A 26,547-nucleotide genomic window follows, 5' to 3' on the forward strand; every position below is an offset into this window, starting at 1 on the left:
ATAATAACGGATTTGTGAGCTGGTGCATTATCTTGATGAAACAACAGTTTTTTCTTGGCTAAATTCTGATGGTTTTGATTGGTTTTTTCGCTCGAACGTCGCATAATTCTCTTTAGAGTCGATTCTCCCTTTGCAATCCATTGTTTTAATCGTTTTTTTGTCTCGAGTGTGAAGTTATTGAGCCACGTTTCGTCCATGGTCTCCATGTTACATTAAGGGCAAACGCTGCACCCATTTAATGTCCAATTATTCAATTGCACGCGCATTTTAACTCGACCATCATTAACTTCAACATTTCTGGTATCGTCGACCACTGTCGATGCTGCTACCAAATATTTTAGTGTTGATAACGAATATCCAACGAATTTTAATCTTAAGATTATAAAAAATCCTAAATTTTCGTAGTTGGATTAAGATGTATTCCGAATAAGACACTTTCTGACCTCTTCTGACCGATATAACCCAGTTGACACGAAACGTTGCCAGTTCGAATTAAATATCAAAGTTTTTAATATAAACATTTAGCGTATCGTCATAATTCGATATTTTCCCAAGTGGATTTTCCGTTAACAAGGTTACGATAAACATCAAATAAGAAAAGCGAAGAAGAGAAAAATATTTATTTAGGTTTATGTGCGTATTGAACATAAGGGAAGTTTATATAGTCCATAAAATATATAAATTGATATCCTTGTGTGAAATATATTAGCGTTAAGGTTAGAAAAGAAAATGTGTCAGGGTTAAACGCGTTGTTATACTTAAGGGATGGTATATCTCGACGATATGGATGACATTCGAAGGGAACGCGGGAAATAATTTGTAAAGGTTCAAATATTAAGACCGCAAATATTAAGAATCTGAAAGGATTAATCAGAAAATTATGTTTCAAAAATAATCTACACGCTACGAAAATTAATATCGAAATAATAATGTTGTCGTTTGATAAAATCAACTATGACTTCATTTTGTGTAAGAGGATGGTTCCAGAAATACCTGGTTCGACCTAGAGATGGCGGTAGTTGCTTGAAAAATACCCCCACTGTATCAGAAAGTACAGACAGCACGTAGTTTAGTATTTGTTTGGTTTTTTGGGATGCGCGTGTGAACATTTTTATTATTATGTCAACTTATTGCGACTTTTGAGCGAAAAATTCAAACCAAAATGGCCGATTTTGGCTAAAAAAAAGTGTTAGTTTTATGCAACGGCCAAAATTAATAAATTATAGTTTGAATTACTACTTGATGCACCCTATTCGCCAGAATTAGACCTCTCGGATAATTTTTGGTTACCAGTTTTGAACATTTTTCTCGTATAGAACTTATTGATATTGCTGCGAAAAGTTTATGGAAATAAAAGTTGAAAAATATATTTTTTTCCAAAATTTTCGCGTTTTCCTTGTTGGGCCATGTCACGACGCCGGTTTTTTGGGTTGAGCGTGTGAAAATTTTCATCGAAAAAGGAAAAACTATCGATAACGATTATTACGTCAACTTATTGCGACTTTTGAGCGAAAAACTCGAACCAAAATGGCCGATATTGGCTGAAAAGAAAGTTTTGAACTCGCTTTGAAAAAAGTATTGAACTAAAAGTTGAAAAATATATTTTTTTCCAAAATTTTCGCGTTTTCCTTGTTGGGCCATGTCACGACGCCGGTTTTTTGGGTTGAGCGTGTGAAAATTTTCATCGAAAAAGGAGAAACCATCGATGGCGATTATTACGTCAACTTATTGCGACTTTTGAGCGAAAAACTCGAACCAAAATGGCCGATATTGGCTGAAAAGAAAGTTTTGAACTCGCTTTGAAAAAAGTATTGAAATAAAAGTTGAAAAATATATTTTTTTCCAAAATTTTCGCGTTTTCCTTGTTGGGCCATGTCACGACGCCGGTTTTTTGGGTTGAGCGTGTGAAAATTTTCATCGAAAAAGGAGAAACCATCGATGGCGATTATTACGTCAACTTATTGCGACTTTTGAGCGAAAAACTCGAACCAAAATGGCCGATATTGGCTGAAAAGAAAGTTTTGAACTCGCTTTGAAAAAAGTATTGAAATAAAAGTTGAAAAATATATTTTTTTCCAAAATTATCGCGTTTTCCTTGTTGGGCCATGTCACGACGCCGGTTTTTTGGGTTGAGCGTGTGAAAATTTTCATCGAAAAAGGAAAAACCATCGATGGCGATTATTATGTCAACTTATTGCGACTTTTGAGCGAAAAATTCAAACCAAAATGGCCGATTTTGGCTGAAAAGAAAGTTTTGAACTCGCTTTGAAAAAAGTATTGAACTAAAAGTTGAAAAATATATTTTTTTCCAAAATTTTCGCGTTTTCCTTGTTGGGCCATGTCACGACGCCGGTTTTTTGGGTTGAGCGTGTGAAAATTTTCATCGAAAAAGGAAAAACCATCGATGGCGATTATTATGTCAACTTATTGCGACTTTTGAGCGAAAAATTCAAACCAAAATGGCCGATATTGGCTGAAAAGAAAGTTTTGAACTCGCTTTGAAAAAAGTATTGAAATAAAAGTTGAAAAATATATTTTTTTCCAAAATTTTCGCGTTTTCCTTGTTGGGCCATGTCACGACGCCGGTTTTTTGGGTTGAGCGTGTGAAAATTTTCATCGAAAAAGGAAAAACCATCGATGGCGATTATTACGTCAACTTATTGCGACTTTTGAGCGAAAAACTCGAACCAAAATGGCCGATTTTGGCTGAGAAGAAAGTTTTGAACTCGCTTTGAAAAAAGTATTGAAATAAAAGTTGAAAAATATATTTTTTTCCAAAATTTTCGCGTTTTCCTTGTTGGGCCATGTCACGACGCCGGTTTTTTGGGTTGAGCGTGTGAAAATTTTCATCGAAAAAGGAAAAACCATCGATGGCGATTATTACGTCAACTTATTGCGACTTTTGAGCGAAAAATTCAAACCAAAATGGCCGAATTTGGCTGAGAAGAAAGTTTTGAACTCGCTTTGAAAAAAGTATTGAACTAAAAGTTGAAAAATATATTTTTTTCCAAAATTTTCGCGTTTTCCTTGTTGGGCCATGTCACGACGCCGGTTTTTTGGGTTGAGCGTGTGAAAATTTTCATCGAAAAAGGAAAAACCATCGATGGCGATTATTACGTCAACTTATTGCGACTTTTGAGCGAAAAACTCGAACCAAAATGGCCGATTTTGGCTGAGAAGAAAGTTTTGAACTCGCTTTGAAAAAAGTATTGAAATAAAAGTTGAAAAATATATTTTTTTCCAAAATTTTCGCGTTTTCCTTGTTGGGCCATGTCACGACGCCGGTTTTTTGGGTTGAGCGTGTGAAAATTTTCATCGAAAAAGGAAAAACCATCGATGGCGATTATTACGTCAACTTATTGCGACTTTTGAGCGAAAAATTCAAACCAAAATGGCCGAATTTGGCTGAGAAGAAAGTTTTGAACTCGCTTTGAAAAAAGTATTGAACTAAAAGTTGAAAAATATATTTTTTTCCAAAATTTTCGCGTTTTCCTTGTTGGGCCATGTCACGACGCCGGTTTTTTGGGTTGAGCGTGTGAAAATTTTCATCGAAAAAGGAAAAACCATCGATAACGATTATTACGTCAACTTATTGCGACTTTTGACCGAAAAACTCGAACCAAAATGGCCGATATTGGCTGAAAAGAAAGTTTTGAACTCGCTTTGAAAAAAGTATTGAAATAAAAGTTGAAAAATTTGTCGGACCAGGTACTTCTGGAACCAACCTCGTATATATAAAAAATACCAACCGATAGTTTAAACAAAACTATTGAGATTATCCCCGTACGTTGAAATTATAAAATATTCTATTTAGGATAAAGTTTATGTAGTGAATTAGATTTAATTAAAAAGAAAATAGTTCAAGGTAAACTCTTTCGTTTCAGTTACATATTTTTTCTTATTCAAGGAAAGAAACTTGTCACTGACCTATTTTTTCCACGATTCGACGTCTTTTCTACGTAATATATTGAAAAAGTTTTTAAAATTTCATACATATAGAATGAAAAGTTTAACTCGAACGAATTCCATAACTCAATAAATAGTTTTGTCAGTTTTTTTTTAATATTTTTATAATACAATGATTACTTTTCCATTTCCAAAGTTTTCCACATACAAAAAATACCGAATTCCTCAAACTTTGTCCAATTTGTTGTCAATAACGTTAAATGATAATAAAAAGTTTATACTGGATTTTTTGCAGTGTACTTTGGAAACTTCATCACAATTTCCATTGTTGAGTATTATTCCCTAATAGCCCTTAATGGAAACAAACGATTATAGTGTCAGACACTTCTCAATAGATATAATACTGCGTTTTGTTATTTCCAAGGGTTGCTTTTGAAATTTTTAACATTGAAACTCACACGGTAGCGATATTTCGAAAATATTATAATTTTTTATTAAATAATTTATCAAACTTGGATTGTTTTTATGAAATTTTGTAATTTCATGTTTTATATAACAAATAATTGAAGTTCTCAATCATTTATTTATCTAATTTTGTATACGACAAATTAATGAAATAAATTTAATTTCAAAATACGATCCTGTACATTTAAATATTCAAAATCGCCAGTATCTTTTCGATCAATTGTTCAAAAAGCTGTTCTTTTTTGAGTTTCTACATCTTTATTTTCTTTGCTGTTTACCTTTTTGTAGTTTTCTGCGTCAAGAAAAAATCTTTTCGAGAAAGCGACGATAATACTAATAACGATGACGATAACGATGACGAAAATTATCGAATATTTTAGAATATACAACTAATTATAACCTGGAACATAATCAGAGGTAAATCGCAGAAAGTTACAATGTGAATTTCATACCTTAATTACTTTTAATAGGAAAATAATTTATTTGAAAGTTACCCCGCCAAAAAAACTGTGGTAAACCACATGTTGTGGAAGATACAGGATAAGATTGAAGAACTTGGTGGTATCGCATCCAGCAGATCACTATTTACGAAAATTTGAACCCTAAGAAGATGTTGAAAAGATTTCCTTGAATACTAAGGATTCTTTTTTATATTTATTTATATATTTGTCCCATTTTAAGCCCTTAACTTGACTTGAAATTGAAGTTCGTCCCTTAATGGGAGAAGATTACTTCGAAAAATGGATTCGATCAATATTTTTTTCCCAAAACTCTATATTTAATTATAATATCTAAACGACGCCACATAAATTTGATATTAAAACCATTCGACATCGAAAATAAACCGGGATAAAAATTGATTATGATCCATCATATTTTTATCTTATTTCGCAACCTCGTAAAAACCTTTTTCATGATAAAAAGCAATCAAGTATATACGAGGGAAGGTACTCAAGTTTGGTTCAAACTCTTGCAAAAGTATATTGATATTAATGGAGAATATTTTGAAAAACAGTTATTTATCTGAAATTTTAGCAACCCTCGTATATTACGAGACTCCTTACAAATAAGACACTCGATATTTCTTTAGGAAAAACCAAGAAAATAACATCTTCATCTTCGTTTTTACGCGCTGAACTTTTTAGTTACACCACAAAGATTTTTCCTTCGTAATAACCAATTTCCTGCTGCAACCAATTAATTATTCTCTATGTGGAAAATCCTAAAATCGCGGTTTAAAAAGTGGAAAGTTAGAGAAAATTAGTTTTTCCTCGCATAACAAACAACCATCCCTCAAATGTTGATTGGATTTACTTGGAATTTCAGATCTCTTCTACCCTTATTCCTTAGCCCTTGGTGCAGCTTGCGGGTTATTAATCCTCACAATCTTATTGGTTTACGCCGTTCTAAGAAGAAGCAGAGGAAAAAATAACAACGAGGAAAGACAATCTTCGACAAGTATATTAGTATACCCGTCCAAGCAGACCGGATCGCCTCCACAATTTTTGTAAGTATTATTTTCACTCATTTTTATTTTACTAAACTTTCTACCAAATGAATTATTAACATTTCCGAGACTTTTCGTATCGAACAAAAGCATCAAAGATAGAAAGAAGCATGGAAAGCCAAAGAATGAACCAGGGATCCGATCAGAACATAAAAATAATCGTCGAAGTAACCCAGAGGACTAAGGAAACCAAAACGATCAGTCGTTGGATCAATGAGTTGATCTAGATCAGTACAAGTACAAGTACAAGGCGAAGGACTGATTGGATTAGAGTTCCTTGTCGAAAAAGGATATAAAGTTGAATCACGACGACGAATAACTTCACGACATTTTGGAATCTCCTATAGAACTAGAAACACGATGAAGATCTGTCGAAATGACAGTTCGGTTTTCGTAGGGAAGGAAAACCAAAACCAGAGATGTGGGTTTATCGATTTCTCCAAAGCTTTGGACAACGTCAAACACCAAAAAGTTAAGTAAACGCAATAAACAAAATGAAGTTGGTCTTGTTAAAAACTAACGTTCGTAATGGATAAGAAGAAGAAGTTTGTGGTAATATTAATACGTATCTGAATGTCGTTGAAATTGAAAAAAAGTTTTGGGAAACTTTCAATCTAATATCGAATAAAAGTTTCACAAGATTTTTTTCTTTCATAATATGCATCGAAAAAGAAAAATTTTCATGGAAATAACTCATTTGAAATAAGAATGTTTACTAAGCAGGGGCGGCTCTTCCCTTTAGAAAAATGTGGTGATAAAAAATCTAATGGGAATCAAAACTATTTGATATTTTTTAATCTTGTCCTCGGGGACAAAGTAGATTGGGTCGTAGACGTAAGCATCTGGATAAAAAACAATGTAATTTAATTGTTTTTCGACATACACCAGTCCCCCTTTCTCTTACAATCAAATTTCTATTGAAACTAATCTTCTCGACAATTATTTCGACTTAATTATCGATAAATTTATTGATAATAATGTTTCAAAATCTGTTGTTATTGGATTGGCAAGAAACTTTTTGATAATTTGATCAAATACGTCATTTTGTCAGGTGTTATCAAAGATTAAATCCTTAACAGGGAAAGGTCGCAGACGATTGAAGGAATTTGAGAGAATTTTTGATTGTCAGACGATTGATTCTAGCTTTTTCTGAAACTCTAATTCAACATAACCAACAATCGTCAAAAAAATTAACATTTTTACTTGCCTGAACTTAAATCGAAGCTAAAACAACCGCGAACTCTTCGAAAATTAAGTTTTCAGTCTATTTTAACGTTTTTATAAGTAGAAACACAGAAAAACTTGGTGATATTTTCACAAGTTCCACCTTCTACTAATATGATATATGTTTTTTTATAATTTTTTACAGGACTAAAGAAATAAACTTCAGTTTACCTCCTTTACGAAGTAATTCTTTAGGAGACATCGTTCTATCTTCCGAAGAAATCACCTACGAACCCGAATTAGGAACTGAATCCCTGCTTCTGCCATCTGTACCGCATAACGTTAGATCAAACTCGTTTAGTAAGTCGATCAAACTACAATTTGTTCTCTTCGAAATTTCAATACAACTTTTTTTGCGTACCCCGTAGGTTGTTACGGTTTGGGAGTCATTGAACCAGCCCTATACAAGAGTACTTTGGATTTGGACGAGATACAATGGCCGGAAGGGCATATAGGACGATTGTGGTTTTCTCTAAGATATGAACCTTGCACGGAAAAATTACTTGTTTCTCTCCTGAAAGCGAAAAATCTACCTTCAAGAACCATCGGAACTGTTAACAGTTGCGATCCATTCGTGAGGTTAGTTTTGTTAATTTAAATCAAATTTTTGATCGCACCTCGTATTTTTTTAAAACGAAATTATATTTATCCTTTTATAGTAATATTGTTATTTTACTATTTCGGCCTCCATTAAGTAGGGAGGCACCTCCAAAAATTGCACTCGTAATATCTACGGGTGCGAGCTTTTAACTGGGCTCCAGCAGGGACGGTCTCACTAAACGATCATTGACACGTCTCGCTCCCATTGACAAGGAAGGTAGAATATAGTTAAAAGCCGTGAGTTGCCTTAATATCTCAATAAGAAATCGGTACAACGTTCTCAACGGCACCTAACGACGAATACTTCAACTCTACTAGTTATAGTAGAAAATGGCTGACGTAACAAAGAGAAATCTTTATTCGTATGTGTTAGAGTGAGACTGACTTCACGTATAGATGGCGATACTAATCAAAATATTGTATTTTAACAAATTAACTTATTTTAACAAAAGAAATTAATGTATATAATTGTTAACACCTCTTATTCATATTGATGCAAAATATTATATAGTTTTTTATACTATAATTTCTATCATCGATAAAATACTAGTTGTGCCATCTAGTTTCAAATAGTTTAACTAATTTTATATATATGATGTTTCAAAAAGAGAAATCTATTATTTACTATTTTTATTTAATCGAAGTGTTTCTATTTATATATAGATGGCGGAATAGTAGTTGAATTATTATATTTATAAATCATCTAGGAATAATCTAATTTTAAAATTATAATAGAATAATTATAATAATATCTAATACTAATTAATTCAAATGTTGAACGTTGCAATATTAGAATTTTTCTCATCAATAAATTATTTCGATAGACATCTAGCTTTAGGTAATTGATTCATTTACTCTTCGTTGAATTACATGTAGTAGGATATAAGAGAAACCTTTAATGATCTGTAAGTTTGTTTGTAAACTTCTTATGTTTCGATATAGATGGCAGAGGTATTCAAACTACGAGGAGAGCTTTATAAAAAAGCAATGAATATACGTTTTTAAATACAGATAAAAGAAAATAAAACTGATATATTTTATTATATATTATATCAAAAAATCTTTCACATAACATTGCTCTAATTCTAAATGTACAAGTCTAGCACAATTTTGGGATATAATATTCGAATTGTTTGTTACAGACTGTACTTGATGCCGGACGAAAGAAGATATCTACAGTCGCGCCAAAAGAAGAAATCCTGCAATCCATATTTCGACGAAACTTTAGTTTTCCAGGTAATTGAATAGAAAATAATAAAGATATAGTGAATATTATCACAGATAATTAATTATTTCAGGTATCTCCTAAAGATATGGCCGATCATACATTGAAGCTAACAGTCATAGATGGAGGAAGAACAAAAAAGAAAGGAGAAATAGGTCACGTGTCGTTTCCATTAAAAGATTTAGAAATAGGAGATGGTTTGGAGCAACAACTTTTCAAAATGGATTTAGAGAAAGTGAGTACCGATATAATTCAATATCATTCTTATCATTATTTGATTGATTGATTATATACATATTTTAAAAAATTATTTAATATAGTATGTTGCGTGTGAAAGTAGTTTGATCCAATTTATATATTACATATAGTCGTATAACGAAAACAAAATTATCTTTAATGGTATCGTTGTTACTTTCACTAGGTAATAGATTCAATATTATTTGAATAAATCTGTTGAATAACAGTCTAAGCGGAAGTATGTTGTTTTTTGTTCAACAAGTAGTTGAAAAATTGTTATTTTGTCGGAAGAAAAATGTTTTATCTTCAATATAAATACGTCGCCGATCTCTGGAGTAAGAAACGACTGTAAATATATTTTTGAAATTAGTTAGAGGTGTTTTTAGTATGACTTGACATTATTTCTGACTTTTTCTGCAGATGGAACGTTTTTTGGGTTGATTTTAGCCAAATTTTCAGTTCATTGATGCAAGAAACGTAGGAATTGGAGAAGGGCTTCCACGGATCCAAGAGGGATCCAAAATTATCTTGAAAAAACGCCGAGATTTTCATTTTTGTTTGAAAATATTTAGAAATAAAAATTCTAATCAACGTTATTATATTATATACTTTCTTATACTTCTTATATTTTGAAAATTTATATTTTGCGTTGTTTCAGGAAGCTCCAGAGTATAAGACTGATTTAGGAGAACTGTTAATTTCTCTAGTTTATAATGAGAATATCGGCAGACTTACTGCGACAGTTATAGAAGCCAGAAGACTTAAGGTAAGTTAATAATAAGAATTCATAAATTGTCCACTGATTTTTCCATCGAACAAATTTCAAGAAAAGCAAGTTGCTTATTGAAAAAATATTTCTTACACATTAAAATACTTTACTTTAGAATATATCATGTGTTAAATCGGAAGGTTACCTCTGAAATTGTCTGAAATAATTCCACGAACTTGAAGTAGAGATCTATTGGACGTGAGTCGTCAAAAATTCGTTTTGAATTGATTGTATGAATTTCAGATGTTTGTATTTTGTATTGTTTGCATTTTAGTAGTGTCCATTAAGATAAACTTTGTGTAAAATGCAATACAGTCTGAAAAAGGACGTTTTGGTACTTTGAAAGACATCTTTTTGTGCATTAAACATGTAAAACACAATTAAATATGATAAAAATAATTATTTAATCGAATAATTGTAATGAAAAACTTTTAATTATAAACCGACTTCGTGGCTCATAAATAAACTCGTTTATATACCCAAAATGAATTTCTGAGTAATTCTAGATAATGAAGAAACGATAAATAAATAAAAAGGTCTGTCTAGAAAGTTTATAAATCGCGTTAATTTAGTTGTGACGATGACAAAACATCGAACTAATGAAAAAATCACATAAAATCCATTATTCAAAAAGTGAAAGCATCTTTTCAATTAATTTAATGATTACCCTCGGAAGTTATTTACGATTTATGGTTATTTATATTTTCCGAAAGTGAACTGAAACATCTGGTCGAATAAGGAAAATTAAATTGTAGTTTGTACCTCAAAATAATGAACGATTTTTTCAATTTTACATGAAAATGTAAATTGTAATTGCGGATAGACGATATTTTAAATTGCAAGTTACCTTTCGTAATAAAGCGAGCGAGAAATAATTTTATTTAAACATCTTGGAAAACACTTTTTAATTATAGTCGTTGTATAGTTGCCGGGGGTTACAAATTACTAGTGTCACTAGGTGAAAAAAAACTTTATGCTTCTGCTTCAATCATTTAGAGAAACTGCTATTTCGTTATTTGAATTTTTTAAGATTTGTACAAGGACGCTTAAACTCAGGTAGAGTTTCCCACCGGATCGATAATCGAAAAAAACTTTTTTTTTATTATAGTATGGGGTATTCGGACGAATTTTGCATCTATTTACATATTTTAAGTTGATATTTCGACATCGAATTACTTAGGACAATAATATAAATGTCAAAAAACTTTTCTTTATGTCATTCCTTTCTATAATAAAATATCCCACGCGTTATTTTGTAGCTACAGTCATTTTTCAACTCTGGAGAACAGAAAATAATCCGAGGGAGTTAAATCTTGCGAATAAGCTGCGTGAAGTAACGATTTAAACTAATTTTGGCCATTGCACCAACATGCGAGCCAAATGTGACCGTTTCTGCTTGATTTCTTCGCTCAAACTTTGCAATAATAATCGTCGTTTATATTTTATCGTTTTTCAATGAAAATTCTCCCGAAAAATCGACGCCTTGACTTTGCTTGCAGATGGAACTGTCTTTGTCTTCTTTGGAGTCATCAATCGATTGTTTTGATTGTTTTTCACATTTTATCCAAAAGTTTCTGGTTTCGATGGAAACGAACAAACAACAACAAGAAACAAGATTAAGATGAATTACTAAATTGTTGTGATCCAACAAACGAAAAAACCCCCGAGAGTGATTTAAAGGGCCGGCGAATCAACCAGGTTCGGTTACTTTAAGCGATTCTTATGGAATTAAATTTGTTGGACTGATGAAAATAATTAATAAAACTTTTAAAAACTCCTTACCAGGATCTTTGGTGAAGAAAAATTGTTTTTAGTTTTGATCGTTAGGTAAAAGACATCTCATTAATATTATAAACACCCGATTATTTGAAATAAAAATATAACGCGAACTTATTTATTCATCCCCTCTTTATATCGACCCCCTTTTTTCCATTACCGCCCCAAAAAACTTGTACCCGAAGCGATGCGCGGCTTCGATCCTTTCCATTTTTGTATTAACGACATCGTCGGACGGTTGTTGCGATATCCGAAAATGTCAAAAATCGAAAGTGAAAATAACAACACTAGTGTAGATAAGAACGGTAATGCTTGGGAGAATGTCATCGACATTGAGGAAGATACTAAAAAGTCGGCCGTCGAGGTCGTAGACATTAGCCGCAGGGCTTTCGCTACCGGAAAATCGAAATCTTTGGAGTTTAGAAAGGATCAATTGAAAAAACTTTTGACTTTCTTACAGAAAGAAAAAAATAAAATTATTGAAGCTCTACATAAAGTAAGTACACGTTTTTTTTTTACTTAAATTGCTTTATAATTAGATTTTGAAACAAAATCACCTGTGAATATTAAAAAATACGAGGGTTACTACTTAAATTACCAACATTTTGAGTTCGTTGTACCAAAAAACTTCGATGCCGTGCCTAAACTGATATTGCAAGATTTTCAGATTCTGCATTAGCTTCACTTCCATACAATTAATATTGCTCAAACATCTGACTGTTAAAAAGATTTCCTCCCATTGGAAACCGCTCAAAAAAACCTCGTTTCGATCGATGCAAAGCTCAAACATCTGACTGACGTTCCTCCCATTGGAAACCGATCAAAAAAACCTCGTTTCGATTGATGCAAAGCTCAAACATCCGACTGACGTTCCTCCAATTGGAAACCGATCAAAAAAACCTCGTTTCGATTGATGCAAAGCTCAAACATCTGACTGACGTTCCTCCCATTGGAAACCGATCAAAAAAACCTCGTTTCGATTGATGCAAAGCTCAAACATCCGACTGACGTTCCTCCAATTGGAAACCGATCAAAAAAACCTCGTTTCGATTGATGCAAAGCTCAAACATCTGACTGACGTTCCTCCCATTGGAAACCGATCAAAAAAAACCTCGTTTCGATTGATGCAAAGCTCAAACATCTGACTGACGTTCCTCCCATTGGAAACCGATCAAAAAAACCTCGTTTCGATTGATGCAAAGCTCAAACATCCGACTGACGTTCCTCCAATTGGAAACCGATCAAAAAAACCTCGTTTCGATTGATGCAAAGCTCAAACATCTGACTGACGTTCCTCCCATTGGAAACCGATCAAAAAAAACCTCGTTTCGATTGATGCAAAGCTCAAACATCTGACTGACGTTCCTCCAATTGGAAACCGCTCAAAAAAACCTCGTTTCGATTGATGCAAAGCTCAAACATCCGACTGACGTTCCTCCAATTGGAAACCGATCAAAAAAACCTCGTTTCGATTGATACAAAGCTCAAACATCCGACTGACGTTCCTCCAATTGGAAACCGCTCAAAAAAAACCTCCGTTTCGATCGATGCAAAGCTCAAACATCTGACTGACGTTCCTCCCATTGGAAACCGCTCAAAAAAAACCTCCGTTTCGATCGATGCAAAGCTCAAACATCTGACTGACGTTCCTCCCATTGGAAACCGCTCAAAAAAAACCTCCGTTTCGATCGATGCAAAGCTCAAATATCCGACTGACGTTCCTCCAATTGGAAACCGCTCAAAAAAACCTCGTTTCGATTGATGCAAAGCTCAAACATCCGACTGACGTTCCTCCAATTGGAAACCGATCAAAAAAACCTCGTTTCGATTGATGCGAAGCTCAAATATCCGACTGACGTTCCTCCCATTGGAAACCGATCAAAAAAACCTCGTTTCGATCGATGCAAAGCTCAAACATCTGACTGACGTTCCTCCAATTGGAAACCGCTCAAAAAAACCTCGTTTCGATTGATGCAAAGCTCAAACATCTGACTGACGTTCCTCCCATTGGAAACCGATCAAAAAAAACCTCGTTTCGATTGATGCAAAGCTCAAACATCTGACTGACGTTCCTCCCATTGGAAACCGATCAAAAAAACCTCGTTTCGATTGATGCAAAGCTCAAACATCCGACTGACGTTCCTCCAATTGGAAACCGATCAAAAAAACCTCGTTTCGATTGATACAAAGCTCAAACATCCGACTGACGTTCCTCCAATTGGAAACCGATCAAAAAAACCTCGTTTCGATTGATGCAAAGCTCAAACATCCGACTGACGTTCCTCCAATTGGAAACCGCTCAAAAAAACCTCGTTTCGATCGATGCAAAGCTCAAACATCCGACTGACGTTCCTCCCATTGGAAACCGATCAAAAAAACCTCGTTTCGATCGATGCGAAGCTCAAATATCCGACTGACGTTCCTCCAATTGGAAACCGCTCAAAAAAACCTCGTTTCGATCGATGCAAAGCTCAAACATCTGACTGACGTTCCTCCCATTGGAAACCGATCAAAAAAAACCTCGTTTCGATTGATGCAAAGCTCAAACATCTGACTGACGTTCCTCCAATTGGAAACCGCTCAAAAAAACCTCGTTTCGATTGATGCGAAGCTCAAATATCCGACTGACGTTCCTCCAATTGGAAACCGATCAAAAAAACCTCGTTTCGATTGATGCAAAGCTCAAACATCCGACTGACGTTCCTCCCATTGGAAACCGCTCAAAAAAACCTCGTTTCGATTGATGCGAAGCTCAAATATCCGACTGACGTTCCTCCAATTGGAAACCGCTCAAAAAAACCTCGTTTCGATTGATGCAAAGCTCAAACATCCGACTGACGTTCCTCCCATTGGAAACCGATCAAAAAAACCTCGTTTCGATCGATGCGAAGCTCAAATATCCGACTGACGTTCCTCCAATTGGAAACCGCTCAAAAAAACCTCGTTTCGATCGATGCAAAGCTCAAACATCCGACTGACGTTCCTCCCATTGGAAACCGATCAAAAAAACCTCGTTTCGATTGATGCAAAGCTCAAACATCCGACTGACGTTCCTCCAATTGGAAACCGCTCAAAAAAACCTCGTTTCGATTGATGCAAAGCTCAAACATCCGACTGACGTTCCTCCCATTGGAAACCGATCAAAAAAACCTCGTTTCGATCGATGCGAAGCTCAAATATCCGACTGACGTTCCTCCAATTGGAAACCGCTCAAAAAAACCTCGTTTCGATCGATGCAAAGCTCAAACATCCGACTGACGTTCCTCCCATTGGAAACCGCTCAAAAAAACCTCGTTTCGATTGATGCAAAGCTCAAATATCCGACTGACGTTCCTCCAATTGGAAACCGCTCAAAAAAACCTCGTTTCGATCGATGCAAAGCTCAAACATCTGACTGACGTTCCTCCCATTGGAAACCGATCAAAAAAACCTCGTTTCGATTGATGCAAAGCTCAAACATCCGACTGACGTTCCTCCAATTGGAATCCGATCAAAAAAACCTCGTTTCGATTGATACAAAGCTCAAACATCCGACTGACGTTCCTCCAATTGGAAACCGATCAAAAAAACCTCGTTTCGATTGATGCAAAGCTCAAATATCCGACTGACGTTCCTCCAATTGGAAACCGCTCAAAAAAACCTCGTTTCGATCGATGCAAAGCTCAAACATCCGACTGACGTTCCTCCCATTGGAAACCGATCAAAAAAACCTCGTTTCGATCGATGCGAAGCTCAAATATCCGACTGACGTTCCTCCAATTGGAAACCGCTCAAAAAAACCTCGTTTCGATTGATGCAAAGCTCAAACATCTGACTGACGTTCCTCCCATTGGAAACCGATCAAAAAAACCTCGTTTCGATCGATGCGAAGCTCAAATATCCGACTGACGTTCCTCCAATTGGAAATCGCTCAAAAAAACCTCGTTTCGATCGATGCAAAGCTCAAACATCCGACTGACGTTCCTCCCATTGGAAACCGATCAAAAAAACCTCGTTTCGATCGATGCAAAGCTCAAACATCCGACTGACGTTCCTCCCATTGGAAACCGATCAAAAAAACCTCGTTTCGATTGATGCAAAGTAATGTCTTTCAAAACCAACGAAATCCGAAAAAAGTTGTATCTGGACATGTCAATCCAGCTCCCCCACGATTAAAAACGTTTTTGAAGAGTCAAAACATGGAATTGATGAGACAAATCCAATCTATTTGAAAATTTGAGTAGCAACGCTCGTAGGAATTAATAAATTTTTTGGTAATTATTCATAATTTTAGGATTTACGTAAACATAAACTAGAAACAGAAATTTATGAAATAGAAATTGTAGCAAACGACATAAGACATTCTTTAATTGAATTAAAAAATTGGGCAAAACCGAGCAAACCGGAAAAAAGGTTGATAAATATTTTGGACGGCGTTTACATTTACAAAGAACCGTATGGTGTTGTATTGATTATAGGGGCGTGGAATTATCCAATATTGTTAACTTTAGGACCGGTTTTACGTAAGTATCGTCGAAATATTACATTATACAAGTTCTACAACTAAAAAACAAACTTACGAGGAACTAGGTCGAACTAATAAGATTATTAAGATATAATTAAACGATAATCAATATCACTAATTATTCATATTTTAATACCGAATGAAATATAATGATAATATCGTTTCAGATGCTATATCAGCTGGAAATACGATCGTTTTGAAACCATCGGAAATAGCTCCACACACGGCAACTTTATTGGCGACTGTGCTTACGAAATATTTAGATAAAGAATGCTTCCAAGTTTATCTTGGTGCGGTTCAAGAAACTACCGAATTGCTAGATCAAAAATTTGATTACATTTTCTTTACCGGTTCAACTGCTGTCGGTAGAATCGTATACAAAGCTGCGGCGAAGAATTTAACACCGGTGACGCTAGAATTAGGTAAAAAAATCAATGGAAACACAGTTTTTTTTTTTTAGCTCACGACCCGATACGATTCCATAACTTTCGATTATTATCGATTTGACATATTTGAAATAATCTCTCGGTCTTTTGGCGAGAAGTATGATTCGAAGGTGTCGTTCTGAGTTTGCAGGGATAAACTGAAGTCTCCTAGCATCTTCTAGGCCTTCTTCGGGTGTAAAAAAAACGTGGACCTCGCAATTTATTGCTGATTTGGAAGAAATCGTCGGATGGGTATGCAGATGATCCGTCGATTCGTCGAAAACGTTTTCGTTTGACTGATTCGACTTCAGCGATTGGTTTCCTTACTATTTTCGGTCATTTCTGGTAAACAAATACTGTTGTCAATGCGAACAAATCTTCTTGGTAGCCAAACGTGCGTGCAAAATTGAATGAGGACGAATGAAAGACAATTTACGCCCCAGCATCGATGTTTGTTATAAAATTTCATTGTTTTCCTTTCGGATATTTGTTAGTGTTGATTTGAAAACCAGTTTTTTTCTTTAGGAGGCAAGAGCCCGGTTTATCTCGATGATAATGTCGATATGGAAAGGGCGGCTAGAAGAATTATTTGGGGGAAAATAGTGAACAGCGGACAAACTTGCATAGCTCCGGATTATCTCCTATGTACTAAAGCGACGGAAAAAAAATTTTTACGAGAAGCTCAGAAGATATTAACGGAATTCTACGGATCGGATCCGAAAAGATCGACGTACGTTAGTAAAATAGTGACGGATATGCATTTCAAGAGGTTATTGGATTTTATAAAAACGGAAAATGTCGCGATCGGCGGGAAATTCATCGAGGACGAAAGGTTGTTGGCTCCCACTATTTTGATCAACGTCAATCCCGATGATTCCGTTATGAGGGAAGAAATTTTCGGGCCGATTCTACCTATAATAAATATAAAAGATGTAGAAGAAGCTATCGAATTTATAAACGCTCGCGAAAAACCTTTATCTCTCTACGTCTTCACTAAAGATAAAAATATCAGGAAAACCATTTTAGAAAGGACTTCTTCGGGTGGGGTTACAGTTAATGATACAATCACGCATGTGATTACGGAAAATTTGCCGTTCGGGGGCGTCGGGAGTAGCGGTATGGGATCTTACCACGGACAAGAAGGTTTCGATACTTTTTCCCATAAAAAAAGCGTTTTGATAAAAGATTTCAGCGGATTTAGCGAATTGGGTTTATCTATGAGGTATCCGCCGTACAACGACGCCAAAGTTACTTTATTGAACTGCATATTGAAAAAAAGAAGGGGTATTCCAAATTACGTGTTAAAAAATGCGGGATTGTTTTCTGCTGGATTCATTTTTTCCTATTTCTTTCAATACGTATCTTGTCTTATAAACGGATGCGAATAATTAGTTTCCGAGGGACGAAATCCATTCCCTCGATTGCAATTTAGTTTCTGGAGCGACCAAATTTCGTTCCGGTCACTCATTAGATCATAATTAAATGTTTTGTACGTTGCGAAAACCACGTCAAGAAAATAACCTTACATTCGATAAACGAACTTTAACTAGTGAAAAGACGCGAATTTATATGATACCTCGAAAATACTCGATGTTTTTATTGATTACCTTATCATTTTGAGGCGTCTACGTCGATTTTTTAAGCATTTTTCAACACGATATTCATTGTGACTGATTTTTTGGCTAAATACGAAACAATAGTTATCATTCAGCCAACGTATCTGCCAGATATGGTTCCCTTTTACTTTTTTCTATATGAAAAATTCAAAAAATCTACTCTAAGCTACGAATCACGAGGTTAATGAAGTAATTTCATTAAAATTACTAAGTTTATCTCATACTAGTGTCTATTGGTTCGAAAATAGCCAATTTTGAAAGCAAATTTGACAAAAATGGCCTAGTAGAATTTACTATTTTAATGCTACTTTCAAGTATTATCTTTTCATCAGCTGTCTATGTGGAAATAAAATTTTCAAATCCCTCCAAACATGCACGTCACTGTCTTTTTCTTTTCTAAGTAGTCGTAATACAATTTATTTTTCTATTATTATTATTAAAAATGATCTAGTTTGCTACAAAATACGAATTCACAAATAATTAACAAATAAATGGGAAAATTATTTTTAAATGCAAATATTTTGTGTATAAACTTTTAGATTAGAATAAAGAGTTTCTTGCCTTTCAATTTTTTGTATCATTCCCTTCTCTAAATTCCTAATAAATTCTGTAATTAGTATTTTTCAAAAACCGTAACCAACTAAACATCGAAAATATAGTTGAACAAACCTAATTTTTAATTAGAAAGTTGGCAGTAAAAAGATTCATTAAAAAATGTTGAATTGGTTTCCACATCTGACTCGACTACTTTCAATTATACGATAGATAACTTCGTATCGATAGGGGGCGCTAATTTTAGTAAATACTGAGTAAAATCTCCTATAAAGAACGTGATGTCGATATTAACATCACGAGTGGTTTGTAACCACTGACTAGTTTCGACGTTATTACGTCTCATCAGAACGGTGTAACAAACTATCTGATCGATTTCCAAACGCCTCGCCTGGATTTGTGCAAATATAGACTAAAGAGCAGGTAGAAGGTCAGGTATATCGTAAACAATAATAAAAGTATATTTTTATTATTTAAAACAAAATTTTCTTCGGTTTATATATAAAAATTTTTTTTTCTAATCTCATTTCTCATTTAATTTTTTATTAATATAATAACTGGATACTGTTACAGCCACTCCTAATGCGAACATGAGCGCGTGCGTTAAATAACGCGTCGATATAACTATATTAGACCTTAAAAGAAAATTTATTAGGTAAAAAAAAAATATAATTAGAAACGCGACTGTACTTACTTAGCTACATTGACAATGAATTTCGCTGAAGCTGGTGTCATCGGTGGATATTTCACTGACTCAATTTTTTCTTGTAAAGGATTGAAAGATTTCGACAAAACAGATTTTTTATGTACGAATGTATCAAACGTATATTTGCCTTTATATGCACCAATTCCTACAAAACAATTTTTCAACAATTCCATTCCACAAACATTAATTCATCTTTGAGTCTGTGTAAATGTTTTGTTAGTTCACAATTTTCTTATCTAATCTCTAATCTGTAATCTGTAATGTGTGTAATCTGTAATGTGTAATGTGTAATCTGTAATTTGTAATATGTGTAATCTGTAATGTGTGTAATGTGTAATCTGTAATGTGTGTAATGTGTAATCTGTAATCTGTAATGTGTAATGTGTAATCTGTAATATGTGTAATCTGTAATATGTGTAATCTGTAATGTGTAATGTGTAATCTGTAATGTGTAATCTGTAATTTGTAATATGTGTAATCTGTAATCTGTAATGTGTGTAATCTGTAATTTGTAATATGTGTAATCTCTAATGTGTAATCTGTAATGTGTAATATGTAATGTGTAATATGTAATTTGTAATGTGTAATGTGTAATGTGTAATCTGTAATGTGTGTAATCTGTAATCTGTAATGTGTAATGTGTAATGTGTAATATGTAATGTGTAATGTGTAATGTGTAATGTGTAATCTGTAATGTGTAATCTGTGTAATCTGTAATGTGTAATGTGTAATGTGTAATGTGTAATATGTAATGTGTAATGGAAACGTGGAAAAGTTTATGAGAGACATAAATTTTTTTCTAAAAACCCAAATTAATATCTAGAAAGTAGCTATTAGATTATAAACGCCACGGAAACTATTCGAAAAAAATAGAAGAAACCGTTCAAATACACAAATACAAATGTGTAATCTGTAATGTGTAATATGTAATGTGTAATGTGTAATGTGTAATATGTAATGTGTAATGTGTAATCTGTAATGTTTAATGTGTAATCTGTAATTTGTAATATGTGTAATCTGTAATCTGTAATCTGTAATCTGTAATGTGTAATGTGTAATGTGTAATGTGTAATGTGTAATATGTAATGTGTAATGTGTAATCTGTAATGTTTAATGTGTAATCTGTAATTTGTAATATGTGTAATCTGTAATCTGTAATCTGTAATGTATGTAATCTGTAATCTGTAATATGTGTAATCTGTAATGTGTAATGTGTAATGTGTAATGGAAACGTGGAAAAGTTTATGAGAGACATAAATTTTTTTCTAAAAACCCAAATTAATATCTAGAAAGTAGCTATTAGATTATAAACGCCACGGAAACTATTCGAAAAAAATAGAAGAAACCGTTCAAATACACAAAATAAAAATATTAAAAGCAACTAAAAGAGGTAATGGATAAAATAGACAAATTAAATTTATTAAATTGTAGAGATTCTCCAATAAAAATAAAAAAAAAAGTAGACCGATTGAAAGATATGTCAAGAGGACGATCTAGAATAAAATAGGAGCTTCAAGGAGCTGTTTAATTTCCCTTTAATGTGCTGCCTTCGTTTTATAAGTATTACAAATATTGCAACTAAAGTTGATTCGATTTAAATACTTACCGATTGATTGAAAAACCGAACTGAACAATAATCATTATTTTTCATTACCTGAATTTCCGACTCCACCAAATGGTAATCCATCAGCAACGATATGCATTATAGTGTCATTTATAACCATACCACCGCTAGAAGTTTTCTCCATGAAATCTTTTTTAACATTACCATCATTAGTGAATAAATACAGAGCCAGCGGTTTTTCTCGCGCGTTAATAAACTCTATCGCTTCTTGAGCGTTTCTTACGTTAATTATAGGTAATAGAGGTCCTAAAAAACATGTCAAAACATGTGATTTCAAAAGACAAGACGGTTAATCAACTAACTACAATTTTTTGATGACTGTATTAAGGACGCTTTCGAGAACCATGATCAAAAACAATATCTTTCTGGATATAAAATGAAAAGCATCTTTCTGGTTGGTTCAATAGCAACCTGGTAGAACCCACATCGTTGTATACTGCCATTCCCATCTACTTTTCCAGTTATTAGATCGAAATTTACGTTTATTGGCATTTTGTAAGTTCTTCCTACCTTTCAGGGCGCCTTTTGACTTCTCGAGTTAGGTTAAGTTAGGTTAGGTTAGGTTAGGTTAGGTTAGGTTAGGTTAGGTTAGGTTAGGTTAGGTTAGGTTAGGTTAGGTTCCATCGATAACTATCCCGATCGTTGAGGAATCATTATTTTTTTTGTTTAATTACTTTGTTTATGAATAATAAGTATTTGATTGCAGTTTATATGTTGGTAAATTGAAGGATTTCACTCACCGAATATTTCTTCTTGCATTATAGGATCCTTTGGACGGACGTCTATCAAAATAGTGGGGGAAATAAAACGTTCCGCGGCGTCGGTATGTCCACCGATGGCTATATTTTGATTTTTTAATAACTTTAACAATCTATCGAAATGCCTTTGATTAATAATGCGTCCGAAATCTTTAGAAGTCTTAACTGATCCTAAAATAGTTTTATAACAAAAACATTCAATTATAAAATTATTACTTATTATCCAAAACATACGTTTAGAAAAACTCGATTGAAATTTCAAAAATCTAAATATGGGGTTTTCTTTGGTTTAAATAAATAAATTTTCTAATAATATCAATTTATCTATCTTACGATTTGAAAGAAAAAATCTCGAAACACTCATTTTTCTATGATAATTCGATATACAGTACAAATACGAGGGTCATTACTAAAGTTCTGATATTTGTAATGAAGAACGTGTTGGAATTGAAACGTCCAAACATTTTCTATGACTTTAGACGCGGATTAACTCGATATCAATGTGAAAATCAATACTCAATCAATAATTGATTCGAACGCGTGCAGAATTGTACAGAACTTTCTTCCTATTTGTTTTTTTCTTCGTTACATCTTTAGAATGCTTCTATTTCATTTTTTATCGCCTTTTTCCTTTCTTATTAATCGAAATTTATTCATTTCTATCAGACCAGAAGATAGAGCAAAAGATTCTAAATATCAATGTCAATACTTGCCATTATAAAATTCTTTGATTGCATCTTCCATGAAACCTAATAACTTCGCTTGAACTTCTGGTGTACACAATACGTAATCTGGTGCTATACAAACTTGTCCGCCGTTTTGTCCTTTACCCCATAATATCCTTTTGGCGGTTAGTTTCAAATTTGCCGTTTTATCTACGTACACCGGACTTTTGCCACCGAGTTCGAGTGTAACCGGAGTCAGATATTTACTAGCAGCTTCGTATATAATTTTCCCTACCTATCAAAAATATTATCTAAGACGTTTCGAATGATGTTGTTTTTAATGTTTTGAATGAAAAAAAAAAAGAAGCTTGGAATAAAGAATATAAAATATAAATGCTTGATTCTGAAGAAGTATTTAGTACGATTGTTAATGATATAGAAACAGTTTTTTTTCCATGGAACCATTCAATAATGTTATAAACAAGATTTGAAAGCTTCAAAAGTCATTAAATTCGTTTATACGGAGCTAATTTGATACACCAAAAGATTATTGACAGTTTTTACTTACTTGTGAAGATCCTGTATAGAAAATATAATCGAATCTGTTTTGAAGAAGTTCGGTAGTTTCTTTAGGACCACCGGTGATGACTGGATAGCAATCATTGTCGATGTATTTGGGTAATAGACGGGAAATTACTGAAGAAGTGGCTTCAGCTACTTCGGATGGTTTGATTACCACACAGTTTCCACCAGCAATGGCACCTTGAGTATCATATACAAATTAAACGATTACTTTTTGAAGACATTTTCGAAAATCTGTATCCAAATTAATTGTTTTAATTGAAACATCATATCCAACTGTTTGTTTGTTGATTGCAAATCAATTTGGTTCATTACTGATGACGAGACTTTAGTTTAAGCACTTTTAATCATTTTTTTCGATTAGCTCGATATGGTTGACCATAAAATCGTCCCAGAAAGTGAAATTGTTAATAAGGAATACTACTTGATCGTGTCGAGGCTTCTACGTGAAGCATTTCGATAAGATATTCGCCAGATTTAGTTCCCTGTGACTTATTTTTTTTGTTTCACAACTCAAAAGACAATAATCGTTTTAATCAATAACTGATTTCTTGATTTTTAGACTTAGGATATGTCAAAAGTGGTTCTTTTTGGATTTTTTATAAGTTTATTTTTAAATTTTCCTTGACTATTTTTTAACCTTTTCGTTTGTTTGTTAATTCGCGATTAATGCGATGAATATTCCAATATTCGATTGTATATAAGTTTTTTAAAACATGCAATAACAGGAAATGATGTATCTCTATCGAAATACGAGGTGAGTGAAATAAATAACGAAATTCTTTTCGATATTCATCTTAAAATTGTGTTTTTCGATATATCGACCTACACGTTATTAATAATTTATCCAGGTAGAGATTGTAGACGTACCACTACTTAAAGATGGCGGTTATTTCCGAAAAAAATCGATTTTTATAACAATTCGAATGACAGTTTAAAAAATCGATTTCCAAAACATCGATTTCTGTATTTATATTGTGATTACGAATGTATTTTATGAAAAATACCGTGATAAACAATCTCTGCGGTCTCTTATGGGTAAAATCTGGGATTTTATAGTTAAGGGAATTCGATAATAAAAAGTCTACAAAGATCCGAGCGGTTCTGCTCAAAATATAAGATTAAATCTGCCCGCGATAATGTTTAAAATATTTCCATCGCAAGTGTATCAGCTGATTGTAACTAATTTTTGAACAAAATCGATTTTCAAGGGTCAAATATCGATTTATTTGGTACGAGGAATCGATTGTTCGATAAATCGATTTCATTTCGCCATGTCTAACTACTACAATTATTCCATGACTTAAAACTAACTATATAACATTTTTTTTGAGACTTTTAGTCATTTTTTCGGTATTTGAAACGTTTTTGTGTACGATTGTATCTTTTGTTGTTGTTAACATCGAAAAACAGTCATCATATTAATAACTTTTATTCTTTTTCCATATAAAATTGTTTTTTTCCAATATACATCTTTTTAATTTATTTATAATTATCCACTTTGACCTATTGATAAATTAAAATTACTTTAAATATACGTTGCGACATTGAAAATAATGTTAATATTTTTAAACAGGTTTTTTTCTTAATGAACAAGCTTTATAATTAGATATACATCAGAATTTTATATGTATAAAAAATCATAATTCATTTATTTAATCGGGAACTGATTAATAATTTGATTTTTATAATGAAGTTTTCGAGTGTTTTTGGTAGTTATTGAATTAAATTATTACTCAAAAGACTGAAGACTGAAATGCTATTCGTAGTTCACGCAGAAAATTAAAAGTAATTCGCCAAATTTTAACTTATTAATTTAATTCATTGATTTTTTGAGGTTATGACCGCAGGTTTTGAGGTTATGTCTACTGATTTAACAGTAATTTATAATTATCCTTAATTTAGGATATAAAGTAGAAAAATTGTTAAAATATTAATTTTAATTTAACTTAAATTTCATTTCATTTACATAATTCACAGATTCTTTTTTTAAAAATGTAATAAAATAAAAAAAATACGTTTTGGCTAAGTAATTATCTGAAAATTCATTTTCGCATACAAAAAATATCACAATATCGTATATTTAATGCTTCTAAATGTTAAAATTGGTTTTTTAAACAATTTTTGAAAGTCGAAACGTCAATTGTATATGAATCTTTCGAAAATTATATAAAAAAACTAATTTTAAAACAGAATATACCTAAAATGAAGATTTTTTTATGAGAAATCAAAAAAATTGTATCAATTATTCGAGAAATTAATTGATTAAAACAGTTTACGTTTAAGATATAATCAAGTTTAGTAATTTTTTTCGTTAAACTAATAAATTTTCGTGCTATGAAACTTTACTCACCGACTACGGGCATAAATAACACAAACACCGGATAATTCCATGCACCGATCACCAACACGACTCCATATGGATCACTAGTAATCAACAAATCATCAAAAAAGTTTGCGATACTTTTTTTCACTTTTTCCGGCTTTATCCAATCGTCCAAGTTGTTCAAATGATTGCGAATTTCTTTTTTCACAAGAGAAATTTCCGCAATAAGCGCTTCCTCGTGAGATTTTTTCAAATCGGCGTACAGAGCTTCGCAAATGGATTTTTCTTCTTTTTCAAAAAAGTCTAATAGTCCTTTCAATTGTTCCTTCCTGAAGGACAACGGTAGCGTTTTGTGGGTTTTGAATATTTCTCTAGTACATTCGACAGTTTCCGATATAGATTTATTTGTCTTGACACCATCATCTACGTCTATTATCGACGACTGGGTGAGTTTTACCCTCGGGAGAAATTGTCCGTCCATATTCTCCTCGGATTCTAGTGATATCATTTTATTTGGTGTTGTTTATATATATATACAGTAGTTGATTCTTGCTGACCTTGTACGGAACTCAAGTTCGGTTTGTTTATGTGTGTGTTGTGTTTTTTTTTTGTATTAATTGAAAAATATCAATCCAAAAAATGTATTATTACTAGCAATATTTACACGTAGTTTACGAAACTCGACGACTATTATCATAAAATTTTTATTTTTTCCCTGCCTTATCTGCGTCCGAATATTTATTTCGTTTTCTTATCAAACAGGTCGAAGATCAATGAGTTCTGATATGGCACATTTCATACTTTATAAAGTCGAATTAATTAAAATCTACGAGGGCTACTATTTATCTTTTACAATTTTTTTGATTTTGTTATTAGTAGAAAAGAGTTTTTTTGCGCAAATGTTTCAGTTAACACAGTGGAAACTCGATTCACCGGGCTAAATGTTGTTGTTAGGGATTCGGATAATCCAAAAGTCCGTATCGGTTATTGAATTTTCATTCTCCCGATTAAGTACTCAATTCCAAACCGGTTCCGACTCGTTTGTGCTTGCACAAATTCGACTTTTAGTACAAATTATTA

At 33.1% G+C, this 26,547-nt stretch overlaps 3 protein-coding genes and 1 non-coding gene across 5 annotated transcripts in view; 2 read left to right on the forward strand and 2 right to left on the reverse strand.

Annotated features, from left to right (window-relative positions):
- LOC130899268 (synaptotagmin-15-like) overlaps positions 1 to 26,547 on the forward strand; it is a 77,749-nt gene that overhangs the window by 40,697 nt on the left and 10,505 nt on the right. For both annotated transcript variants that reach the window (XM_057809071.1, XM_057809072.1), the window contains exons 3-8: positions 5,698 to 5,878; positions 7,248 to 7,402; positions 7,471 to 7,681; positions 8,845 to 8,938; positions 9,001 to 9,162; positions 9,823 to 9,930. In XM_057809071.1, the coding sequence (XP_057665054.1) occupies positions 5,698 to 5,878; positions 7,248 to 7,402; positions 7,471 to 7,681; positions 8,845 to 8,938; positions 9,001 to 9,162; positions 9,823 to 9,930 (911 nt within the window). The remainder of the gene's footprint in view (positions 1 to 5,697; positions 5,879 to 7,247; positions 7,403 to 7,470; positions 7,682 to 8,844; positions 8,939 to 9,000; positions 9,163 to 9,822; positions 9,931 to 26,547) is intronic.
- LOC130899776 (U4atac minor spliceosomal RNA) lies at positions 7,807 to 7,921 on the reverse strand. Its single transcript, XR_009060078.1, has one exon. It is a non-coding gene; the product is annotated as a U4atac minor spliceosomal RNA (small nuclear RNA).
- LOC130899265 (aldehyde dehydrogenase, dimeric NADP-preferring-like) lies at positions 11,193 to 18,822 on the forward strand. Its single transcript, XM_057809067.1, has 4 exons — positions 11,193 to 12,205; positions 15,983 to 16,211; positions 16,381 to 16,635; positions 17,164 to 18,822. Exons 1-4 carry the CDS (start codon positions 11,897 to 11,899, stop codon positions 18,024 to 18,026), a joined length of 1,656 nt encoding a protein of 551 aa, XP_057665050.1. The 5' UTR covers positions 11,193 to 11,896; the 3' UTR covers positions 18,027 to 18,822.
- On the reverse strand, positions 19,315 to 26,249 carry LOC130899266 (aldehyde dehydrogenase, dimeric NADP-preferring-like). The gene is made up of 7 exons (XM_057809068.1): positions 25,495 to 26,249; positions 23,128 to 23,321; positions 22,608 to 22,854; positions 21,877 to 22,065; positions 21,167 to 21,382; positions 19,501 to 19,657; positions 19,315 to 19,441 (listed from the first exon to the last, which is right to left on the reverse strand). Exons 1-7 carry the CDS (start codon positions 25,973 to 25,975, stop codon positions 19,330 to 19,332), a joined length of 1,596 nt encoding a protein of 531 aa, XP_057665051.1. The 5' UTR covers positions 25,976 to 26,249; the 3' UTR covers positions 19,315 to 19,329.

The sequence above is a fragment of the Diorhabda carinulata genome, chromosome 11 (genome assembly GCF_026250575.1).
Source record: "Diorhabda carinulata isolate Delta chromosome 11, icDioCari1.1, whole genome shotgun sequence".
In the NCBI taxonomy this organism is placed as follows: domain Eukaryota; kingdom Metazoa; phylum Arthropoda; class Insecta; order Coleoptera; family Chrysomelidae; genus Diorhabda; species Diorhabda carinulata.

Excerpts from the sequence above, each read along its gene's own strand:
- LOC130899265 (XM_057809067.1), top strand. The coding sequence starts at position 11,897 with ATGCGCGGCTTCGATCCTTTCCATTTTTGTATTAACGACATCGTCGGA. Across the intron at positions 12,206-15,982 it reads TTATTGAAGCTCTACATAAA|GATTTACGTAAACATAAACT; the intron begins GTAAGTACACGT and ends TCATAATTTTAG. Across the intron at positions 16,636-17,163 it reads ACCGGTGACGCTAGAATTAG|GAGGCAAGAGCCCGGTTTAT; the intron begins GTAAAAAAATCA and ends TTTTTTCTTTAG.
- LOC130899266 (XM_057809068.1), bottom strand. The coding sequence starts at position 25,975 with ATGATATCACTAGAATCCGAGGAGAATATGGACGGACAATTTCTCCCG. Across the intron at positions 22,066-22,607 it reads AATCAAAGAATTTTATAATG|GATCAGTTAAGACTTCTAAA; the intron begins GCAAGTATTGAC and ends AAACTATTTTAG. Across the intron at positions 19,658-21,166 it reads TGGTGGAGTCGGAAATTCAG|GAATTGGTGCATATAAAGGC; the intron begins GTAATGAAAAAT and ends ATTGTTTTGTAG.